The sequence below is a fragment of the Bos javanicus genome, chromosome 21 (assembly GCF_032452875.1).
Source record: "Bos javanicus breed banteng chromosome 21, ARS-OSU_banteng_1.0, whole genome shotgun sequence".
Classification (NCBI taxonomy): Eukaryota; Metazoa; Chordata; class Mammalia; order Artiodactyla; family Bovidae; genus Bos; species Bos javanicus.
The window spans coordinates 44,894,805-44,915,952 of NC_083888.1; the positions used below are offsets into that span (position 1 = coordinate 44,894,805).

General features: G+C 36.3%; 1 protein-coding gene and 1 non-coding gene across 5 annotated transcripts in view; one reads left to right on the top strand and one right to left on the bottom strand.

Moving 5' to 3' along the window:
- PRORP (protein only RNase P catalytic subunit) overlaps positions 1-21,148 on the top strand; it is a 138,518-nt gene that overhangs the window by 70,511 nt on the left and 46,859 nt on the right. For 2 of the 4 annotated variants that reach the window (XM_061394122.1, XM_061394123.1), the window contains one exon: positions 9,262-9,315. The exons of the other annotated variants lie outside the window; for them this stretch is intronic. In XM_061394122.1, the coding sequence (XP_061250106.1) occupies positions 9,262-9,315 (54 nt within the window). The remainder of the gene's footprint in view (positions 1-9,261; positions 9,316-21,148) is intronic. 4 annotated transcript variants of the gene reach the window in all.
- LOC133234863 (U6 spliceosomal RNA) lies at positions 10,189-10,295 on the bottom strand. Its single transcript, XR_009732352.1, has one exon. It is a non-coding gene; the product is annotated as a U6 spliceosomal RNA (small nuclear RNA).

Sequence of the window (21,148 nt, forward strand, 5' to 3'; positions counted from 1 at the left end):
GTGGGTTGCCATTGCCTTCTCCAACTCGTGAAAGTGAAGTCACTCAGTCATGTCTGACTCTTAGTGACCTCATGGACTGCAGCTTACCAGGCTCCTCTGTTCATGGGATTTTCCAGGCAAGAGTACTGGAGTGGGGTACCATTGCCTTCTCCAATTGAAGCTTTGCAGTTATATGTAATAGGTCTACAACTCCAGAAAAAGATATATACACATTATGTTATGAATAGCAGGAAAACCTCTTGAAAAATTTCTCATCTGTTTAGGGAAGAGGTAATAGGCAAATCTTACTGGATTTAAGCTTGGAAGAGAAATGGAAACAGTAGTTCCTCTTCAAATGGACCAAAATGACCCCACAAAATATACATAAAATGTTTTATCGATATCAATCTTTTATTAAAATAAGAACTTGAAAGGGAAAATCACAAAGCTGTGTAGTTCTATGGTTGTAAAAACATTTTAAGTATACCAAATTCTTGTTTGCAGTGTTTTATCAGTTACATTTCAGTGTCCATCACCTGGTTGGTTATCACTTTGACTTGTCATCAGAGAGAAAGAATGACATATAGACATTATAATATTTGGTTCCTTACACTTTGATTCTAATTAAGTCCTAGCTTTAGGGAGCCACTTTGTGCTAGGATGTTAGGCTGCAGGCCTTAGCCAGTCCTTGCCCATCCCCACGCACACACCCACACACACAGTCACTCATGCTCACAGGGTAGTGTCTAATTACAGGTTCTGTTCATGATTTTAACCTATTCATTGTAAACATTGACCCTGGAGATGAGAACTACAACAGGTAGAGCTAACATACTTTGATTTCTCTCTGTGTTAAAAATTGAATGCATTATCTCATGTAATCTGTACAATTCCATAAGGCAGATACTATTATTATTTCTGTTTTACAGTGAAGAAACTAAGAGCAGAAAGATTAAGTTAGCTTGTCACATTGCTAATAACGAGAGGGTCAGTGTTCAAAGTAGTCAGTTGCTTCCACAGTCTGCTCATATCCTGACTCTCCTTTACTGCCGTCATGACTTGACACCCAGCTTGGATCTCAAGCTGCTATATAATTCTTTTAAATATATTTTGAAAATGAAGAAATTGGTTACACAGTCTATGGGAAGCTTAAGCTTATTGGGTAATAAAAAGGAGGATTAAGTTACAGAGATAAAAAAAGTAAAGATTGGCTGTTTATTGATTCAACTCAGAAGTATAGCATCATCTTATATCTCATGTAAATATTATTTTTATTGGCATTATTTTTATTCAGAAAAAATTGATATGACATTTATTCTCTTCATACAAAAAAAAAGATATTCTTCCCCCCTTTTTTAGATTTTTTAAAGCTTTTTATGAATAAGGTTTTATTTTAGAGTATTTTTAGATTTAGAGAAAAGTTAAAAAGAATATAGGAAATTCCCATATGCCTATATCTAGTTTTCTCCGCCATTAACATCCGCTGTTAGTGTGGTACGTTTGTTACAATTAATGAACCAGTGTGGCTACGTTTTCTTTACCCAAAGGTCATACTTTGCTCAGATTCCCTTCGTTCTCACTTGCTGTCCTTTTTATGTCATGAGTCCCTTTTAAGAAACCAAATTAAATTTAATTGTTGTATCTCATTAGACTCTTCTTGGTTGTGACAGTTTCTCAGACTTTACTTGATTTCGATGACCTTGACAGTCTTGAGAAGTACTGGTCAGGTATTATGTAGACTGTCTCTCAGTTGGGATTTATATGTTTTTCTCATGATTAGCCTAGGGTATGGGTTTGAGGGAAGAAGGTTGCAGAGATAAAATGCCATTGCCACAGCATTGTAGTGAAAGTAGACACTATCAACATAACTTAACTACTGTTGATGTTAACTTCAATCACCTGGTTGTGCGAGTGTTTGTCAGGTTTCTCCACTGTGAAGTTATTCTTTTTTCCCGCTTTCCATACTGTAATCTTTGGAAAGAAGTCAGTGTGCAGCCCACACTTAAAGAGCGAGCGGTCATACTCCATCTCTTTGGGGGCAGAATATTTACACAAATTGTTTGGAATTCTTCTGATCCAGAAATTTGTCTGTTCTCCCCTACTTACTTATTTCTTTAGTAATTTATTTATAGTATTATGAACTCATGGATATTTATTTTATACTTGGTTTATAATCTAATATTACTTTATTTTGTTGCTCACTTATTTTAGCTTTGGCAACTACAAGCTTTTTGTTTTCTCCCATGTTCCTTTGACAAAACCCCATAATTGTGTGTTTTTTCAAGGACTTTCTTTCTTCTGGCAAAATTCGTTGCTGGTACAACGTTATTTTTTTAAAAACTAAAAACTTAGCTAATTAGGTAGGCTGCTTCAATTTTCTTTGAAGGAAAAATGTGCTATCTGCTTTTTTGACTATTGAAGACAATGAAAAGGAAAGGGTAGTATTTTTTGTACTTTTACTTCATTTCTCAAAATCAAGTAATATTTATTTCTGCCACGTAGTATAACGATTTTACCCAGTCACCTTTGATTTTTTTCCCCCACGGGTTAATCTTTGTGGTTTGCCTGTTTTGGAGGATCAGCATGTGTTTTGGATGTTCTTTTTCCTTTTCTTTCTTCTTAGCAGTGGAGTATGAAGGGTCCAAGTCAAAGGAGAAACTGAAGTAATAGTATCCACTTGTTCAGAGTGGCTCTCCTGTTCCTGTGTCTCAAGTGTTTCCACAGGAGCTATTTCCCAACTGATAACACTTGTTACCTCCAAAGGGAATAGTTATATAGAATGTTGGTTTTCATTATGATGCATTTGTGTCGTGTTAGAATTTTTTAAATAATGAGCTTATATTTCTTTTATAATCTGGAAAATAATAGAGGTTTATTTTTAGAGTCAGTGGAAATGCAAAGAAAAGAACTTACCCTTTCTGTGGTTTGAAGAGCTTTAGAACTTAACTTTTTTCCACACTTGATATACTGAACACTTGGTTATTTTGCATGAGTTTTGTTTAGCTCTACCTGTGTTTTTTCACTAGTTTAGCTGTATTAGTGAAACTGGCACATCTGCACAGTTACTTTATGTAACTGCAAGATTATATTTAGATTTAAAGATTACTTGAAATTCTGTGATGATTGTCTCAAGTATGTAAGGCTTCTCTTTAGCAAGGTTATAAATACATTACATGTAGAGACCATTCTTCATGTATTTCTCATAAAAAGACAGTAATCTTGGTGTGTTGCTGTAAAGGAATAGGTAGGAATCTTTCCTACTGGTTCTTTGTTTTGCTGCTTTTCCATGCTGTCCTGAGATTTGTTTTCTTTTTTATTTATAGCCATTGGTTTTTCTGTTCCATACCTGCTGAACCTTAACACCCTGAAATTACTTACATTTTGTGTCCTTTCTCTCTCCTTTAACTCTCCAACATTTACTTGGCAACCCAAGGAAAGCGTTTTCCAGATTTTCATGGGATATGGCTTGGTCTCAAAATGAGAGTGCCCTATGGCCACTTACCTAAGTGCTTTCAGGCTCCAGAACAAAACAACTCCACTCTCTTTATTTCTCCACCTCGCCCCACTGCCCCCTGCCAAAAAAAAAAATCTAAAAGTTTAAGCTGTTGCTACCCCATTTAGAAATTAAGATATTCCAAGATTTAATAGTAGAAAGAAAAAGTAAAATATTGATAGAGCTTTATTTACGTTTATTTGTGTCACTTTAGAAACCATAAAATATGCCCTTTTGTCCTCTCCATGTGTTCTTTTTTTTATGTCAGTACAGCATAGAACAACCAAACATTTATATAACTCAAAACCAAAGAAGTTTGTTTTACTATAACATTTGTTTGATACATTTTAAATATAGCACCCTCCCTGCACCTGGATGTGTTCACCAGCTCAAACATTTTCTTAAACCCCATCCTTTTAGGATTTTTGTGCAGGCTTCATCACACAGGCATGATCCATCATCATAGAATTAATTTCTGGCTCCTCTTGCCCTCCTAAAGGATAGAAGTGGGCTGGGCTGAAAATCTCAAGCTTCTAAACACAGCTTGGTCTTTCTGGTGACCAGCCCCCATCCTGAAGCACTCTAGGAGCCTACCTCATGAGAATAAAAGATGCGTCTAACACCCTGGAAATTCCAAGGGATTTAGAAGCTCTGTTTCAGGAGCTGGGATCAAAGTCCAAGTATTAGAACAAAAGATGACCTTAGAACCTTTATCACTTAGGAAATTATAAGGGTTTTTGGAGCTCTGTGACAGGAACCAAAGGCAGAAAACAATATATAATTTCTTATTTTACAAAGAGTAAAGGAAATTGAGGCAGGACAGTGGGGTAAGGAGTATAGGAATAGGGTGGTATCTGAAGGGGGAATGAGGTGTGTGGTCAGGTAGGAGAGGATCCAGATGAAGGGTTGAAGCTGACTGTGTAAGAGAAAAGGAGTGAATGGGAGTGTAGAGTGTCTGAGAGGGTAGAAAGCGATAGGTCCACCTCATAGATGGAGGAATTAGCCAAAACAAGAGGTATGGAGGGAAGGAGAATACAGTGTATGCAGCAGATATTTTCCAAAAGAGGATCTATTATTTGACTACGGAACTTTTATTCACAGAGCATTTTGAAGGACATACTAGTCCTTCAGACGGAGAAGGTAATGGCACCCCACTCCAGTACTCTTGCCTGGAAAATCCCATGGATGGAGGAGCCTGGTAGGCTCCAGTCCATGGGGTCTCGAAGAGTCGGACACGACTGAGCGACTTCACTTTCATGCATTGGAGAAGGAAATGGCAACCCGCTCCAGTGTTCTTGCCTGGAGAATCCCAGGGATGGTGGAGCCTGATGGGCTGCCGTCTATGGGGTTGCACAGAGTCGGACACGACTGAAGCGACTTAGCAGCAGCAGTCCTTCAAAATATACTTGGGGAAATACTACCCTAAAACTTAACCATCTTTTGAACTTTCTAAGGCATCAGTTACTGTTCACTTGTTACACAAGAAGCTGTAACAGATACTGAAAATTGTTTCTGTTTTTTCCTTAGTGCATTTTAATCCTGAATTCTTTTTAGAGTAAATTAAGAGTAATTTTAAATAGTGAAATGCTCTTTGTACTTTCTTAAGATTAGTCTACAAGAGCAAAGAAATTATATATTAATGTAGATTTACATTTTATTCACTTTTGCTTGATTCTTAAATAACATAGATTTTAGTGTAAAGATGTTCTTTTGATAGAATTCATTTTATATTGAGGTTAAAAGAAAATTTTACCTTGAAAATAAAGTTAGAACACCTAAAGTTTTTTTTTTAATTGAATTGGTTCATTAAGTTCTGAACCACTAAATCTTGAGCTTTGTAGTTCATAAATAGTATCTGTTATCTCCTTTAATCTGGCAACCACAAAAAACTTCCTGCAGAGAAACAACTTACATTTTAGCATTTTGCTTGCTTACATTTGTGCTTTTTAATTTTTTTTCTTCTACCCTAAACCTTTGTTAAAGGTGATGCTCATGCCACATGATCATGTTACTGGAAAGTAATGTTGGGAGATTTGTGAAAGAAAGGAGAAAAAAAAGTGTTTTCTACTGAAAAAGAAATGGGTCAATAGACCACAAGATGTAATGTTGAATTCTGTGCTCACAGTAAAGGCATATGTTAAGTCTCCTGCCTTCTTAGTCACCAAGTAACTTCTTAAGAATACTGTTCTTTTCTTTAATAAATCACATTCTAATCACTTTATGACTTCAGTGTATTTTTTAAAGCATGGAGTAGTGATACCAAACTCAGTTATCATTTAGTCTGTCTCCACTTATTCCAATTATATTAATCAGAATGTTGTAATCATTTTATTCTTCAATTACTCATCAAAGCTTCCTTGTTTTAAGGCCCTGTACAGAGTGTATCCAAAGTACAAAGGTGAAAGAGGCATAGTCTCTTTCCTGAAGGATTTTATAGTCTCTTAGGGGAAATAAGAGAAAAAGATAAATGTCTACAGACAGAATACGATCAGCATGTTAATTGTACCAATAACTCTGCACAGAAACTGCAAGTAACATTTCTTAGATTTTCCTAATTGTTCAAACTACTCTTTCTGTCCAGTTACTCAGAAGTAATAAACATTTATGGTGTTTCCAGTTTATTTATAATGTTGTTAATATTGTTTTTCTTAGTTTTAGCTAACACTTATTAAGAATTTCACACATGCCAGGAACTACTCTTGAGTACCGTACATACATTATCTCATTTAATCCTCATAAGAGTCTTATTATTTTCACCTTGCAGATGGAGAAACTGAGGGTTAGAGAATTCAAGAAACTTGCCTGTGATAAATTTACAACCAGTAAATGTCAGATTTGAGCTGCAGACCTAGGTTGTCTAATGCCAGAGGCTTATCTTAAAAGACTCTATTACATTCTCTCTCTATGGACCTTGCCAATACCTCTGCTCTTTTAACAGAGGAAAACAGCTTCAGGATTGAAAGGGAAGCCATCAACAGTGTCTGTTCATTTATTTTAATTAGCTGTTGACATGATCTTAAAACAGAAAATACTCTGCCAAAGAGTTCACACTTACTATCACCGTGGTTGTGTGTCCTTGTACACACAGCCTCTTTAGTGTGGTTCTTTCTTCTCGCTCTTCATAGCTCAGCTTTGGAACCCTCTCTAGGAAGTTCCCCCATCTCTCTGTCTGCCCCACCGCCCAGGAGGTCCTCTTTCTCCCACTACGTTGTCTTCGTCTGTGTGCTCTCCAAGCAGCCTGCTTTCATCCCTGTCATAGCACCAGTCATGTGATTGAATTGTCTTAAGTTTTTTAATAGAAGGGACTGTTCTTCATTTTAGCAATCTCAGTGTCCAACACAGTGTCTGGCCTGTGGTGAGTATGCAAAAACTGTTGAATGGATGGATGTTTGACTCAAGTGTTTTGAGGCTTGTGCAAAACACTCTGGAAGCCATCTCACATCACTTTGATAGTAGTGCTTATTGGGGACAATGTACCGTTTGATTCTCCAGGGTTTCTGGTGAATAACAAGTGCTTTTCATTTCCCTGAAGCCTTGAGGTCATAGATGGCAGAGGAAGGAGGGAATGCTGCTAGTGAACTCTCTGAGTGGGATGGAGGATACTAGTGTTCTGCTTCCTTCCCTCCCTAGTGAGAACAGGGCCATGCTTTAAAGTTAGGGGTAAGATAGTGTCAACATGTAACGTCAGAGTCTTTCAGTAGCTCACTGTTGACTGATTGGGACCTCTGGCAGGTACTGGCCAGGTCCACAGTGTTTGGGCCCATAGTTTTTTAATGCAACTTTATATCCCCACCAATCAGCATCAAGTTTGAACCTTTGTAGCTCATTGTAAAGATCATTCCTAAGTGTTTACCCCTAACTTGAAATCCCTCTCATCTTTATCATAAGTTTGTAGACTAGCAGCACCATCATCTATCAGATGGCAGGAAAACTGTACCCCTTCCCCTACCATTTATTGACTGGATGACTGTAAGTAAGACAGTGGAGCTTCTTTGGGCCTCAGTCCTCTCCTTTTGAAAGTGAGAGTCCTAAGTTTTTTGTGTTCCTGAGACCATGGAACTAAACTGGATTATTTCTCAAGGTCCATTCCCTATCCATTTTAAGATACATAATTTATATGAATTACTTATCAGTGTGCCATTGTTCACTGAGAGGGTTGATCAAAACATTTTTCCCCTCTAGAGATTATGTATTTGCCATTTGTTTGCCATTTAGCAGTGCTCAAATTCTAACTCATGAATGTATTGCATTTAGTGTGTTATTTTTAACCCCAAAGTTTCCTGGTATTAGGATTATTAATATCACATGGAGGCCTCTTATGGTGATTGTTTTTCTTTAGGGATAAGGGCCTAATATGCTAAGCAAGAATATACTGCCAGACTATTTACCTAAGGACACCTAGCACCTTTGGGGCATGTTACATCAATCAACACATGAGATAAAGGCTGAAATGTTTTTGTCACGGCCCTTCAACTCTCTACTCTCAAAAAAAAAGTTCTTGAGCATTATATAAAAGCCCTTACACTTTACCAAAAGCCTTACTTCCTGAAAACAGAAATCAGATTTTAAGAGTTAAGAACTATAGTCATCAGAAAAAAAGTATCTCCTTCGGTATTACCATAAATACATAAATAGATCTTTGTCCTCCACCAAGGACATCATTGTTCTCCACCGAGAAAGAAATGCAAAGTATACAACATTTTAACAGAGAGAGTATCTGTCAATGGGCTCCTAACCCCCCCAACTCTATCCTTATTCTACTGTTCCATACAACTGCAACCTTCCTGTTAGTTGGTTTTTTTTTTTAACATTTTATTATGAAAATTTAAAAAATATATCAAAGTTTAAAGAATTTTATAGTGGATATCTACATACTCAGCTCTTTGGTTCTACCATTACCATTTTACTATACTTTCTTCTTTAGGTGTCTGTTTTTCTGTCTTTTGTCCATTTATAAGTTCATGTGGACTTTTTATGCATTTCAAAATAGACTACAGATATCTATATTTATACCTATTCTCTCTTGATCAGTATTTTCATTTCTGCCAAAACTGACTGAACTCTAGTGTGTAGGCATGACCACTTCTGCCTGACTCATTCAAGGCTGTTGAATATCACAAGTCTTTTCCTACAGTGCTGTTGGCCTGTATGAAGTGGTTTTCACAGAACAGACCAGTGACATTCTAGAGGGACATTCTAATCAGCACTATCCAATAGAAATATAATGTTATTTAAAATCTTCTAGTAGCCACATTAAAAATGTTAAAAGTAAAAAGTTCACCTGTTAGGTAAAATAACTTTAGCTTTTTTATTAACCCATCGTAATCCAAAATGTCATTTCAACATGTAATAATACTTTAGTAATTATTAATGAAATATTTTATATTCTATTTATATAGTAATTTTCATGGAAATCCAGTACATCTCATTTCTGATTAGTTCTATTTCAAGTGCTCAGTAGTAACTTGTAGCCAATATATTGAACAGTATAGTTCTAGACCTTCAAACTTAATGGCTATATCATTCCTCCTCCTAAATTTCCAGTGTCTGAAAGTGCTGACAGAGCAGTCAAATTTCCTAATGAATGTGAAAGAAGTAGTGATATTCATCACAGCAAACCCTAATTATACCCTTTCACATTGAGGCCATTTTTATTCATTTCCTTGTCAGAAACTTCCCAATTTTTTTCTTTCAATCACTTCTCGTCTACACTCAGAGTTAAGTTACATTCCCTATACCAATATCGAGTGTATTTTATTACTTTTCTGCTGCCCTTCTTCTAATTTCAGGGTTTACCAATTTGTCTTCTCTCATTTTTTGCTAGAACACTCTTTCTAGAACAGGTAAGATCTTTAAATTTCACTTGTAAAAATTAAAACTACATGCTAGTATTAAAATATTAATGAGTCTAGTTATAAAAATTAAAAACTGATCTCTGGTGGAATTGTTCTATATCCTGATTGCAGTATTAATTAAAAGTTGTAAAATTGTGTATGTGCACCTGTATGCATGCATGCACACATACACATGCACAAATGAAGAAATTGACTAGTTGTTATAAATTGAAGTTTTTACCTTATTGGCTAGAAGAAAGACTTTTGTCTGAGTAACTGGAAAGATGTTCCTATTTATGAAGAGTAAAGGGTCTCTTAATTATTTGTCAGAAGACAGCTGTATGCTTTCTTTCACCATTCACAGAATGTTTTTAATTTTGGATCATGAAGATGCTTCATCTCATTCTCTGATTTCAGTTAGTATATTTTATCCAGAAAGTGGGTGAGGAGAAGCCACACATAGGTCATACAAAATTTATCTGATTTCAGATACATCTGGGTGGTTTTTATTTTTAACTTTTAGCTTCTAGTTATGTGTTGACCAGCACATAGCAAAAACTTAGATTGGGAATTTGGCAGGAGTAGCAAAAATAACTAGTAATTCTGACAGTGACACAGTTTTGGAGGAAGAGGCTCATGTTAATAAGTATTAATTGTCTTGAAAAATATACATGTGTGACTATCTAGAAACACCTTAAATGTTGCCTAATTCAGGTATTGGATAAATAGATTGATTTAAATCCCTGGAAGACTAAGACATGCCTACTGAGTTTCTGATAAAAAGAGCAAAACAGTTCCCCTCCTCCAGTTTTCTTGAGCAGAGCAAGTCACACACTGTAGGCTTCATGACCACATCACATTGCATCTTTTTATTTTTTTGGTAAAAATATGGAACACTTCACAAATGTGTGTGTCATCATTGCACAGGGGCCATGCAAATCTTGTCTGTACCATTTCAATTTTAGTATATGTACTGCCAAAGCGAGCACTCACATTACATCTTAATAGAACTGGCTCAGATGCCACCATGAAACTGATGAACATTTTTAGTGGGTGTATAACACTGAAAAGATTATTTTTTAATGTTTTTCTTAGATAATCATTTTATTCCTGCTTTGCAGTCACCTTATTCATTTACTTGTTTTTGTTTCCTAACAGTTTCCCACCTACCAAGAATGTAAGTTCCATGAGATTAAGGACCTTACCCCTTTTGTTCACTGCTGTATTCCAAGCACTTAAAACCATGCCTTGCATATAATGACTACTCAGTAAATATTGTCAAAAGAATGAGTGATTATCTTTATAGATTCTTCAGTAGAAAACTGTCAGCCAAGAGAAAATATCGCCAGGATATCTGCTCTGTATACTTTAACGACTGTCAGTGTTGTTCATGATAAAAGCTATACCTTATCCTTTTCACTTATCAAAATATTCATTTGTTTCTTTTGTCAATCATCTTTAGATGATGAGAAAAACAGGGTATTTCAAAGAATACTGTCTGTCAGGGAAGCAGGGTACTATTCACATCTAGAAGTAGGAAAATGATAAAAGCCAAAATAACAATACCTATATTATTTTGGGAAAAGCCAAAATAGCAACACCTATAGTATTTTATATTTTGGGAAAGAGTTATGTACTGTTTTAGAAGAAGGTATTATCAATAGACAAATGTCTATTATCAGTAGACAAATGCAGAAGTTGTGAAGTTTTATAAATTCTTATTCTGATTTGTGTCAAGCAATAGGCAAGAATGGACATGTCTTTCTAAAACAATACTTTTAAATGGCTGGGTGCCTAGATTGCCTAATGAGTATAGGCCTTCATACTTACTAAAGATTGGAAGAGTTATTATTTTTTGTCTTTAAAAAAATTTATTGACTAAAAAATGGAAAGATCAGGAAAAATAAACTCTGGTTAAGATCTGATGTGGGGCTGTGTTCCCAACTCTGCTGCTACTTCCCTTTGTGATCTTGGGTGATCTCTTTTTTTTGAACCCCAATTTCCTTGTTTATAAAATGAGAAGACCAGGCTTAATATTCTTTAAAGACTCTCAGCTCTAAAAAACTTAACGATTCCATCAGGCTCCCCATGAACAGCAATGCATTTCTTCCAAAAGAGGGTGCTGTGGTTTTTCTGAGTGCTCTAGCATTTTCTTGAGAGGAACTGAAGAGAGGTGCAATCTCAGCTTAATTTCCTGTCTTTAGACTTTCCACTTTTGAGAAATACTGATTCCTTAAATTTATTTAGTTGTTTAGTTGAGGTGATGTAAACTAATTCTTGATGTTATTGATACTTTTTAAAGCTTTTTTTAATATGTTGATTTAGAAAATCTGGCAAATAAAATGTCTAAGAAAAAATAAAAAATACACAGTCTTACCACTCAGTATTAACATTTTGGTGTATTTCTGAGGTTTTTTTTGGTATCATTCAATTTTTCCCATATCTATATCTAGAGAGAATGGGAGAAGGGGTAGAGATTTTATTTTGTTTTTGGCTTTTCCCATCCGGTGAGACTTCCTATGGAATTTGTTTTGGGAACTATTGTTTATATAGCCACACTCTTATTCAATATTTAGGTTGTTTCATATTTTAATATTAAAAATAGTGGTGTGAAGAATATCTTGGATGTGAATCTATGACATAATATGTTCAGATTTCTGAATCAAAAGCAATAAACATTTTAAGGTTCTTGATACATTTGTCAAATTGCTTTCCTGAAATATAGCCCCTTTGATCAAATCATATATGGAATTGTGCAATGTGTGACTTCTTGTCTCTGGCTTCGTCTCTTTTTTTAAATTCAAGTATAATTGACATATAACACCGTAGTTTCAGGTGTACAATGAAATGATTGGATACTTGTATACACTGTGAAATGATCACTGCAATTGGCTTCTTTTAATTAGCATGTTTTCAAGGTTTATGCATGTTATAGCATGTATCAGTTCTTCATTTCTTTTTATCATCAAATAATACACCATTGTATAGATACACCACATTTTGTTTATACATTTATCAATTTTATTATTTTTACTTTGGGGTTATTATGAATAACAATTATATGAATATTTGTGTACAGACTTTTGTGTGGATATGTATTTTTGTTTCTCTTGGCTGTATATCTAGAAATTGAATTGCCAAGTCGTATGGTAACTCTTTGTTTAATCATTTGAGGAACTATCAGACTGTTTTCCAAAGTGACCACACCATTTTACATTCCCACTAGTAAATATATAAGGGTTCTAATTTCTCCATATTCTCACTCACAGTTGTTACTGTCTTAGTCATCTTAGTGGGTGTACAGTGGTATCTCATTGTGGTTTTGATGTGTCCTGTTGGCTGATGATGTTGATCATCTGTTAATATGCTTATTATCTATTTGCTTATCTTCTTTGAAGAAATGGCTATTCAGATCTTTTGCCCATGTTTAAATTGGGTTAATTTTATTATTGAGTTGTAAGAATTTTTTATATATATTTTGGGTACTGAACTTTTATCAGATATAGAATTTGTAAAAATTTTCTCCCACTCTATGGTTCTTTTTACTTTCTTAATGTGTCCTTGGGACCACAAAAATCTTGAATGATGATAATGTCCAGTTTATCTATTATTTTCCTGTTGTTTTCATATCTTAAGAAACCATTGCCTAATCTAAGATCATAAAATTTGTGCCTTGTTTTCTGCAGTTTTATAGTTTCAGCTCTTATATTTAGATCTTTGATCAGTTTGAACTGATTTTTATATATGGCATAAAGTATGGACCTAACTTCATTCTTTAGTTTATGGATATCCAGTTGTCTGGCATAATTTGTTGAAAAAGCAATTCTTTCCCCAATTGAATTACCTTAGAACTCTTTTTAAAAACCAGTTTACCACACCCTCCCTCCAACCCCCACCCTCCCCAAATCAATTGACCACAAAAATGAAGGTTTTAACAGACCTTCAGTTCTGTTTTATTGATCTTAATGTTTATTCTGAGGCGATTACTGTAGCTTTGTAGTAGATTTTGAAATTGGCAAGTATAAGTCCTCCAACTTTTTCTTTTTCAAGATTGTTTTGCCTATTTTGAGTCCATGTGAATTTTTAGAATCAGCTTGGCAATTTCTACAAAGAAGCCATCTGAGATTTTGATAGGGATTGCATTGAATCTAGATATTTTTAGGTGTTTTAGAAAATAAATGATGAGACTGACATTTTTATATGTTTGTTAACAGTTTTTTGAATTCATATCATTTTTCTAAGTTCATATGTTTATGCTTTTTTCTGTTGGGCTTATTAATATTTATTTACTTTGTATGCACTCTTTGTAGATTAACTTATTGGCCCTTATGGTATTTATTGTAGATATTTTCCCAATTTGCCTTTTCCTATTGCTTAGGGCTTCCCTGGTGGCTCAGATAATAAAGAATCCACCTGCAATGCAGGAGAGGTCTTCAAACCCTGGGTCAGGAAGATCCCCTGGAGAAGGGAATGGCTACCCACTCCAGTCTTCTTGCCCAGAGAATTCCATGGACAGAAGAGCCTGGCGGGCTACAGTCCATGGGGTTGCAAAGAGCTGGACATGACCGAGCAAGTAACACTTCACTTTTTTTCATGAACTTTGGTATATAGAAATTTTGAGTTTTTTAAGAAGTCAGGTCATTTTTTTTTTCCTTAGTTTTCTTTCTTTTTTTTTTTTTTAAGTTTAGAAAATCTTGCTTCTTCCTGAATTTATTCTTAGTAAAGCAGGTGAACCTTGGCCACCTTGGTCCAGAAAGCCAGGTTAGTTAAACAATTTAAAGTTAGATTATTATATTTTTAAACTCACTTATTCTTAAAATATATGTAATAGACATGTTTTGTTAGTATTAAAATTTTTTTTTAATAATTTATAATAGATCAATCTATTTTAATCCCTTGGGTTTTTTGTGTTATTTTTGTTTTCCCACAAACCTCACCAAAATATCTTGCTATTATTTGTAATATTTGCTATGATAAAAGAGTATTCTATGTACATTCCTGTCATTGTTCATTCAGCACAACAGTGTAACTTCAAGCTCTTACATCTAGCCTCCTTTAGGAAGAGTATGTTCTTGATTCTCCTATTTATACTTTTAATTCTGAAAAAAAGACTTTCATTTGGCTTTCTTTTCCTATACGCTCTGTTCTTACTTCTTTCCATGCATCAGAAACTGTAAAAAGACGAGTATTCTTCTCTCTACCCGCCCCCCACCCCCCAACTACAGCCTTTTCTTTCTCTCTCATTCTCTTTTTCTCTCTTTCTCTTGTTCTTTCCTTTTGCTTCTCATTCTAATTGGCCAGCTTTGAGCTACAGAGTTTCTTCTTTTTTGTGTGCTGAATTAACCCACTACCCCTTTCATCTTCGTTCTTTTTTTAAAAAATTAATTTTTAATTGACTTATAGTTGATTTATGTTTCAGGTATATACCCAAGTGATTCATTTATATGTAGTATATTCTTTTTCATGTTATTTTCCATTATAGATTATTACAAGATACTGAATATCATTCCCTGTTCTGTATATTAGGTACTTGTTGGTTGTGTATTTTATATATAGTAATGTGTATCTGTTAATCCCAAATTCCTAATTTACCCCTCACCCCTCTTTACCCTTTGGTAACCATAAGTTTGTTTTCTGTGTCTGTGAGTCTGTTTCTGTTTTGCAAGTTCATTTGTATTATATTTTAGATTCCACATATAAGTGATATCATGTGACACTTGTCTTTTTTTTTGTCTGACTTACTTTACTTAGTATGATAATTTCTAGGTCCATCATGTGTTGACCTTTCACCTTCATTCTGACTCACTTTCTAAAGTATATCATTCCTGGTTCTACCTTAACAACGAACGTTGGTACTACTGACATTTTAGGCCAGATAATTCTTTGTTGTGGGGTTATGTTATTCATTGTAGGATGTTTATCAGGATCCCTGGCCTCTCCCCAGTTAAATGCCAGTAGCATTGCCTCCCCACCTTTCTCAGTTGTGAATACCAGTGTCTCTAGACATTGCCAGATATCATGGAGCAAGACTATCCTTCAGTTAAGAATCCTGTAATTGACCAAGCAAACCACTATTCTAGTTCCAAAATGTAAATTCCTATCTCAACTGTATTTTCTTCACTACCTTTTCTTACCTATTCCCCAACTAGAGCCAAATAAAATTCTTCCTTGCTACCCATTAGATCTATAACTTGATGCTGTATCAGAAGCATCCCTTATATTAGCCATAGCATACATTTTGGCATTATGTACTTGACCCATGAGTGATCATTTATTAATTGAGTGACCTTACATCTCTCTGATAACTTCATCTATAAAAGGAGGATAAATACCTACTCATTGGATTTTTTTAATTTAGTTTTTTTTAGCACCAAAAGCATTTTGTATTGGGGTATATATAGCCAATTAAAAGTGTAGTGGTAGTTTGAGGTGAACAGTGAAGGGACTCAGCCATACATGTATCCATTCTGCCCCAAATCCTCTCTCCCATCTAGGTTGGCACATTAACATTGAGCAGAATTCCATGTGCTATATACAATCAGTATTTGCTTGTCCATTTTAAATATAGTAGTGTGTATATAACCTTTCCAAAGTCCTTAACTATCCCTCCCCCTGGCAACCATGAATTCTTTTCTAAGTCTGTGAGTCTCTTTCTGTTTGTAAGTCAGTTCATTTGTATCGTTTCTTTTTAGGTTCCACATTTAAAGGATGTCATATGATATTTCTTCTCTGTCTGACTTCACTTAGTATTACACTCTCTAGGTCCATCCATGTTGCTGAAAATGGTCTTATTTCATTCTTTTTAATGGCTGCCTACTCATTGGATTTTAATGAGAATTAAACAAAAGAATGGGCTTCCCTGGTGGCTCAGTGGTAAAGAATCAGCCTGCAATGCAGGAGACATAGTTTTGATCCCTGGGTCAGGAAGATCTCGTGGAGAAGGAAATGGCAACCCACTCCAGTATACTCGCCTGGGAAATCTGATGGACAAAGAAGCCTGGTGGGCTACAGTCCATGGGGTCACAAAAGAATCAGGTGAGACTTAATGATTAAACAGCAACAAAAATAAAACAATGCTTTTTAATTGTTGACCACATTGTAAATGCTCAATTAAGAGTAGATGTTGTATTACCATCATCACTACTCCATTGCTCACATCCTCTATTGAGCTGACTTTGAGATGGCACATAGGCATATCTCAAAAATTGTCCCTGATTGAACCACGCTATTCTTTCAGGCTAAAACTAGTCTCTCCTCCTTGGAATTCCTTGGAAAAGTATTTTCTCTTTTTCTTGTATCACTTGGCACTCTTTACCTTATGTTACAGTTATTAATGTACATGTTTTTTCTTTATACTTGTCATTCTACTCCTTACAGTTCTCAATGTATCTTTCACCCTCATAGTCTATCCAACACATTCTCACATGGTACAGTAGTAGTAAATATTTTGAATAAGTAAATAAATTTAGAAACTGAACTGGTGAACAAGCTCAGGGTGTTACTGAATTCAAGCTCTATTGCTTGCCACACAAAACAGGCCAGTAAATTAAGAGACGAGGTGTTGGGGCCAGGAATAGCAACTTTGTTGGTAAATCCAGCAGACTGAGAAGATAGTGGACTGGTGTCCCCAAAGCCATTTTTTCCAAGTTTGGATGCCAGTTCTTTTATAGAACAGAGAGAAGGATTAAGAAGTAAAGCCAAAAAAACCCCCCAAAAACAGTTCAGTTCAGTCACTTGGTCGTGTCCGACTCTGCAACCCCATGAACTGCAGCATTCCAGGCCTCCCTGTCCATCACCAACTCCAAGAGTTTACCCAAACCCATGTCCATCGAGTTGGTGATGCCGTCCATCCATCTCATCCTCTGTCATCCCCTTCTCCTCCTGCTCTCAATCTTTCCCAGCATCAGGGTCTCTTCAAATGAGTCAGCTCTTCGAATCAGGTGGCCAAAGTATTGGAGTTTCAGCTTCAACATCAGTCCTTCCAATGAACGAACACCCAGGACTGATTTCCTTTAGGATGGACTGGTTGGATCTCCTTGCAGTCCAAGGGACTCTCAAGAGTCTTCTCCAATACCACAGTTCAAAAGCATCAATTCTTTGGCACTCAGCTTTCTTTATAGTCCAACTCTCACATCCATACATGACCACTGGAAAAACCATTGCCTTGACTAGACGGACTTCTGTTAGCAAAGTAATGTCTCTGCTTTTTAATATGCTGTCTAGGTTGGTTGTAACTTTCCTTCCAAGGAGTAAGTGTCTTTTAATTTCATGGCTGCAGTCACCATCGGCAGTGATTTTGGAGCCCAGAAAAATAAAGTCAGCCACTGTTTCCACTGTTTCCCCATCTATTTGCCATGAAGTGATGGGACCAGATGCCATGATCTTAGTTTTCTGAATGTTGAGCTTTAAGCCACCTTTTTCACCCTCCTCTTTCACTTTCATCAAGAGGCTCTTTAGTTCTTCTTCACTTTCTGCCGTAAGAGTGGTGTCATCTGCATAATAGTAAGTTGTTGCAAATATTTCCTGGTTCTAGCCAGACTTTAGAGGGGATGTGCTAATTTTTTCTTTCTTGCAGCCATTCACAGGTGGGCCTGGCCAGGATGTTTCCTGTGAACTTAAAGATTTTAGTTTAATATAGGCATGGGAGGCAGGGTTCCCAGAAATAGACCATTATATATACTTTAAGCTACAGGCAACATCCCTTTAGGGAAGGCAGCAAAACAATAGAATACAGAGGTCAATGTAAAAGAAACAAATACAATAAGGATTTAGATTTGTTCTTCCCTATTACAAGGGTAACTTATTTTAACACCAGCAGAATAGTAACTTGGGGGTTTGGATCTACCACTTATTATCTGTGTGCAACCCAACTCACCATATACTGGAGTGTTCAATAAAATAGTTTTGTGATCAGCAAATAAAACTTTAGTAGGAAAAAAAATTCTTTTTATCCAAAGTATTTTGTCTTATAAAAGTAATTTAGAGATGTAAATAACACTCTTTGGTGCCATACAATCAAGATATATCTCTTTGTTTTAGTTGTACTGTCCCCCTTTTTAATTAGCCACTAGGAAATAGGTATTAAATTGGAACTTCATTATTTTGGAATATTTACATTTTCTTCAAGAACTCGTGAAGTACTACTCACAGACTTTTCTAAGCCCCTTTTGTAAATTAACAGCAAGTTAAGGATAGAGTGAGATGGACTTATAGTGACATTTTTTTCTACAAAGTGACATAAAACATATATGAAAGCTAGGGCCTACATTTAAAAGTGTTTAGACTCTGGGTGTAAACAGATTGTAACATTTGAAAGTGTTTTCTACATTTGAAAAGTGTTTTATGGCCACTCAGAAGATAGTTTGGACCCTACCTGCATAATTTGGCTCAGCTACTATTTCCTGTGTGACCATGACATTTGAATGGATTCCACATCTAGACACAGCTTCATGTATTTTCTAGAGACAGGCTGGTACCATGAATTTTATAATACACAGTGAATATACTGGTAAATTTCTGTATGCTTACTTGCTTGTATCAAAATGTATCTCCTTTTGTCTATTGCCTGGAAAGTAGAGGTATCAGTTTCTAGAAACACTGCAGAAAAACTTTCCTAAGTGGTGGCTTTCCACATGGACCCTGTTGTTATTACTTTTTTCCACTAGGCAGGAAGTGACTAGAATAAAGATTCTTAGATTTAGAAGATCTTAAAAGTCTACTTGTCTGAGTTCCCCCTGCCTTCATGTGATTGCCTTATCTGTCTCCTGGCTTCTTTCCTTCTGTGTCTTGCAAGGTTATTGGATGCAGGACTCACCTGGATAATTCAGAATGATGTCATCTCAGGGATCCTTAACTTGATTACACTTGAAATTTTATCCAAATAAGATCTCATTCACTGATTAAGGCCATGGATATGTCTTTCTGAGGCTCACTATTCAGTACTGCACTCCCAGTCTCACTCCACATTCTGCCAGGTTCATTTTACAGCATGCTAACAAATTGTGAAACATTGATAAGTATTTGGTGATAAGTATTTTGATATGCTGATGTGTTAAAAAGCAAGAGTGTTCCAGAAAAACATCTACTTGTACTTTATTGACTACGCCAAAGCCTTTGACTATGTGGCTTACAACAAATTATGGAAAATTCTTATAAAAAGATGGGAATACCAGACCACTTGACTTGCCTCCTAAGAAATCTGTATGCAGGTCAAGAAGCAACAGTTAGAACTGGACATGGAACAACAGACTTGTTCCAAATCGGGAAAGGAGTACATCAAGGCTGTATATTGTCACCCTGCTTATTTAACTTTTATGCAGAGTATATCATGCAAAATGCCGGACTGGATGAAAGCACAAGCTGAAATCAAGATTGCCAGGAGAAATATCAATAACCTCAGATGCGCATATGACACCACCTTTATGGCAGAAAGCAAAGAACTAAGAGCCTCTTGATGAAAGTGAAAGAAGAGAGTGGAAAAGTTGGCTAAAAATTCAACATTCAGAAAACTAAGATCATGGGATCCAGTCCCATCACTTCATTGCAAATAGATGGGGAAATAATGGAAACAGAGACTTTATTTGGCGGGGGGAGGCTCCAAAATCACTGCAGATGGTGACTGCAGCCATGAAATTAAAAGACACTTGCTCCTTAGAAAAGCTGTGACCAACCTAGACAACGTATTAAAAAGCAGAGACGTGACTTTGCCAACAAAGGTCCGTCTAGTCAAAGCTATGGTTTTTCCAGTACTCATGTATGGACGTGAGAGTTGGACTATAAAGAAAGCTGAGCCCTGAAGAATTAATGCTTTCGAACTGTGGTGTTGGAGAAGACTCTTGAGAGTTCGTTGGACTGCAAGGGGATCAAACCAGTCAATCCTACAGGAAATCAGTCCTGGGTGTTCATTGGAAGGACTGATGCCAAAGCTGAAACTCCAATACTTTGGCCAGCTGATGTGAAGAACTGACTCATTGGAAAAGACCCTTATGCTGGGAAAGATTAAAGGCAGGAGGAGAAGGGGATGACAGAGGATGAGGTGGTAGGATGGCATCACCAACTCGATGGACATGAGTTTGAGCAAGTTCTGGGAGTTGGTGATGGAAATGGAAGCCTGGAGTGCTATAGACCATGGGGTCGCACAGAGTTGTACATGGCTGAGTACTGAACTGAACTGTATTAAATGCTAAGACAGAGAGTGAGTGAGTGAGTGAAGTCGCTCAGTCGTGTCCGACTCTTTGCAACCCCATAGACTATAGCCCACCAGGCTCCTCTGTCCATGGGATTTTCCAGGCAAGAGTACGGGAGTGGGTTGCCATTTCCTTCTCCAAAGACAGAGAAGGAACACCTAAATCAGTAGTGAAGAAGTGATATCTAAACTGAAACCAAAAGATCAAAAGGAAGGAGAGAGGAAAGAGGTGGCTAGATTAGTGTTCCAGGCAGAAAGGAGCATCCGTACTCACTTCCTGTTTTAGAGCCACACCTCCTACAGGAGAAATCAAAAATGGCAGCTGACAGTTCCTCTTGTTGCTCCCTAGCAAGCAGGGGCAGGTGTGAGCTTGGGGTGAAGAGAATGAGTCACTCATCTCATCTGTAGCATTTCAGGAAATGCCAGAAAACCTCAGTAATTAAGGACTATTTTACTGCAGTATTTTTAAGAATTACAATTAATGTAAAAAATCCATGAAGAAAATAACAAAAATTTAAAGAAAGAAGGATCAGTAGCATTGATTTTCTCTTTTGCCTCAGGCACCAATACAGTCTGGCATTGTTGTTGTTGTTCTTTGTTGTTCATTTGCTGAGTTGTGTCAGACTTTTTGTGACCCCATGGACTAGAGCATGCCAG